This window comes from Amblyraja radiata, unplaced genomic scaffold, assembly GCF_010909765.2.
Source record: "Amblyraja radiata isolate CabotCenter1 unplaced genomic scaffold, sAmbRad1.1.pri S118, whole genome shotgun sequence".
NCBI classification, from domain to species: domain Eukaryota; kingdom Metazoa; phylum Chordata; class Chondrichthyes; order Rajiformes; family Rajidae; genus Amblyraja; species Amblyraja radiata.
In genome coordinates, this window is record NW_022630104.1 from 96,646 (window position 1) to 99,921 (window position 3,276).

General features: G+C 44.6%; 1 protein-coding gene across 1 annotated transcript; it reads right to left on the reverse strand.

The window, feature by feature from the left end:
- Positions 1 to 1,555: 1,555 nt before the first annotated feature.
- Positions 1,556 to 2,413, reverse strand: LOC116969180 (probable G-protein coupled receptor 139). The gene has a single exon (XM_033016097.1). It carries the CDS (start codon positions 2,411 to 2,413, stop codon positions 1,556 to 1,558), a length of 858 nt encoding a protein of 285 aa, XP_032871988.1.
- Between the last annotated feature and the right edge of the window lie 863 nt (positions 2,414 to 3,276).

The following is a 3,276-nucleotide window of genomic DNA, read 5'->3' on the forward strand; positions in this document are numbered from 1 at the left end:
CCGCCCCCTGTTTATCCAGCGTTGAAATATTTTTTGTGTCTTCTATGGTGAAGACTGATACAAAATACTCGTTTAATGCCTTTGCCATTTCCATGTTCCCCACCAACAACTCTCCAGTCTCACCCTCCAATGGACCAACGTTCACCTTAGCCACCCTTTTTCTTTTTATATAGCTATAAAAACTCTTACTATTAGTTTTTATGTTGTTCGCTAAATTCCTTTCATAGTCTATTTTCCCCGTCTTAATTAATCTCTTAGTTATTTTTTGCTGACCTTTAAATGCTTCCCAATCCTCTGCCCTCCCACTATCTCTGGCTACCTTATATGCCTTTGCCTTCAGCCGAATACTATCCTTTATAGTTTTACTGAGCCATGGCTGACTGTTCTTACCCTTACCCCTTTTTTTCTTCATAGGAATAAATTTTTCTTGAAGGTTATACAGTAGATCCTTAAACGTACACCACTGCTCATGTACCGTCTTATTCTTGAGTCTGCTATCCCAGTCAACTTTGATCAGCTCAGTCCTCATACCTTCATAATCCCCCTTATTTAGACTAAGCACCCTAGCCTGAGTTTCAACCTGCTCCCCTTCTATTTGAATATGGAATTCGACCATATTGTGGTCACTTGTTCCCAACGAGTCCCTAACTATGACATTTTTAATTAATCCTGCTTCATTACACAGGACCAGATCCAATATTGCCTCCCCCCTTGTCGGTTCTGCGACATACTGTTCTAGGAACCCGTCTCTAATACATTCTATAAACTCTTCCTCTAGTCTACCCTGCCCAGTTTGGTTTGCTCTCTGTTCGCGGAGACAAACCCAGAAAAGTATGTAATTTCCCGGTGTGAAGTTTCAAACGAAATTTCTATTAATTTTGATTCGTCCCTGAACATCTAGTTGTCGACCGGGTGTGTTACCTGCGGGCCAAACATAGTCATCAGATCAGAATGCCACTCACTAAGGTGTAGAACACCATCCGTTTTTAGATTGGATAGCTACTCCTCATTTAAATGTTAATATCAAAACATTCGTCTGGATGGCGTGCTACAAATTTGCTCTTTATTCCTCACTGGATGAATTCATGGAGTTACGATGGAGCGATTCAAGGATCCGCCCCCTCACAGCCTCCAGCCCCCTCCCCCTTTGAACCATGTTCTACGGTCATGTTATCCAATTAACGGCGAGGATGTTCCCATCTTCTCAGGTTTAGTTCCACATTTTGCAGAAATACGGTATTGAAACCGTTACCATATTTTAAATACGATTCGACGGGGGCATTGGTAGGAAAGGTGAAACTGCAAGTAGGAGAATCGCGGGCAAATGTGACTAGCGTTGACTGGGCATCTCGGTTAGCCGGGACGAGTTGAGCCATAGGGCCAGATTCACTGCTGCATGACTATGACTGGTACAGCGAAAAATCAGTTAGATGATCAGTGACCTGTACTAGTTGTGTAAGTGTGTGGTGAGAACAAATGGGCAGTTTAATTTGAGTATGCAGAGAACAAAGTGGGATGATTGAAAATGGTTGAATTGGCGGCGTGGGTGAGTGGCTCAAATACCCTGTTTGCGTGGTGTATAAAAATCAGATTGTAAATGTGCACGCATTGCTCTCAGTGGGAATTTAACCGCGTTTATCAGTTCACCTCTGAATTTACTCTGAGTCACCACGTAAATACACGTGTTAGTGCAGGTACTGAGCAGCTGTAAGAACCCCGACGTGACACTCGTGATATAGTAATAACCGTTAGGGGAGCTGTCATATCCGGTCTTCGCAATACTAGTAAAGATGTAAAAGACAGCTTGTGTTGCCCACAGGAGTATGAAAGTGCCCGTGATACTAAAGAGTAAAATAATTGATTTCCTGCGGTTCTCCATCTCCGGGTCCTTGTCATTCTCTCCGTTGCTGCGGCGCCGGAGACCCCTGCGGACTCTGCTGGCCGCTACAATCCGCCTGACCGTCAGCACATTGAGCAGAAGAATCAGAAAGAACGGGATACAAGGGGTTAGAACGCGGTGTGTGACATCATATGCGACCCATGCAGACGACGTATAGAAGGTGGGTTTGGCGTAGCAACCCCAGGGAAGATCATTAAACACGTAGACAGGTTCTATCCTAAAATACCTGGGGACGTTCTCGAAACAGCCCAGCACACTCACTGCCCCGATAACCACAGCCGCCGTTCTCTCAGTGCAATATCTTGTTTCCAGCTTCTCACAACAAATAGCCACAAACCGATCGAAGGTAAAGGCCACCGTCAGCCAGACAGAGACCGCGGTGGTTGTAAATACCAGGACTTCGGTCGTCGCGCACACGGGAGTAATGTTCAGCAATGAATATGGGAAGTGAATTTGAATAGTCAGACGGAGAAACGGATCGGTGATGCCGACCAGGAGATCAGACGCTGCCATGACCACCAGGTACAGAGTGATGCATTTGGAGAGACCGCATTTACCTCGACAGAGAATCACAATCGCCAACAAGTTCACTGTGAAGGAGAGGAGAGATATTACTGACACAACCATATAACCATATAACAATTACAGCACGGAAACAGGCCATCTCGACCCCTCTAGTCCGTGCCGAACACATAATCTCCCCTAGTCCCATATACCTGCGCTCAGACCATAACCCTCCATTCCTTTCCCATCCATATAACTATCCAATTTATTTTTAAATGATAAAAACGAACCTGCCTCCACCACCTTCACTGGAAGCTCATTCCACACAGCTACCACTCTCTGAGTAAAGAAGTTCCCCCTCATGTTACCCCTAAACTTCAGTCCCTTAATTCTCAAGTCATGTCCCCTTGTTTGAATCTTCCCTACTCTCAGTGGGAAAAGCTTTTCCACGTCAACTCTGTCTATCCCTCTCATCATTTTAAAAACCTCTATCAAGTCCCCCCTTAACCTTCTGCGCTCCAAAGAATAAAGCCCTAACTTGTTCAACCTTTCTCTGTAACTTAGTTGCTGAAACCCAGGCAACATTCTAGTAAATCTCCTCTGTACTCTCTCTATTTTGTTGACATCCTTCCTATAATTAGGCGACCAAAATTGTACACCATACTCCAGAATTGGCCTCACCAATGCCTTGTACAATTTTAACATTACATCCCAACTTCTATACTCACAGGACCCACATAAATTGTTCTGAGGAACATTATCTGATTGGAAGGTTTCAAATTTGGATGCGTTGATCAAATGAACTTTAGCCCCGACTGAGTTCAAAGACTACAGTCTTTGGACCACGGTGTCCACGCAACTGATCAAACACC

What these genes read in the sequence shown, in the direction of transcription:
- LOC116969180 (XM_033016097.1), bottom strand. Translation starts at nt 2,413, where the DNA reads ATGGCAGCGTCTGATCTCCTGGTCGGCATCACCGATCCGTTTCTCCGT.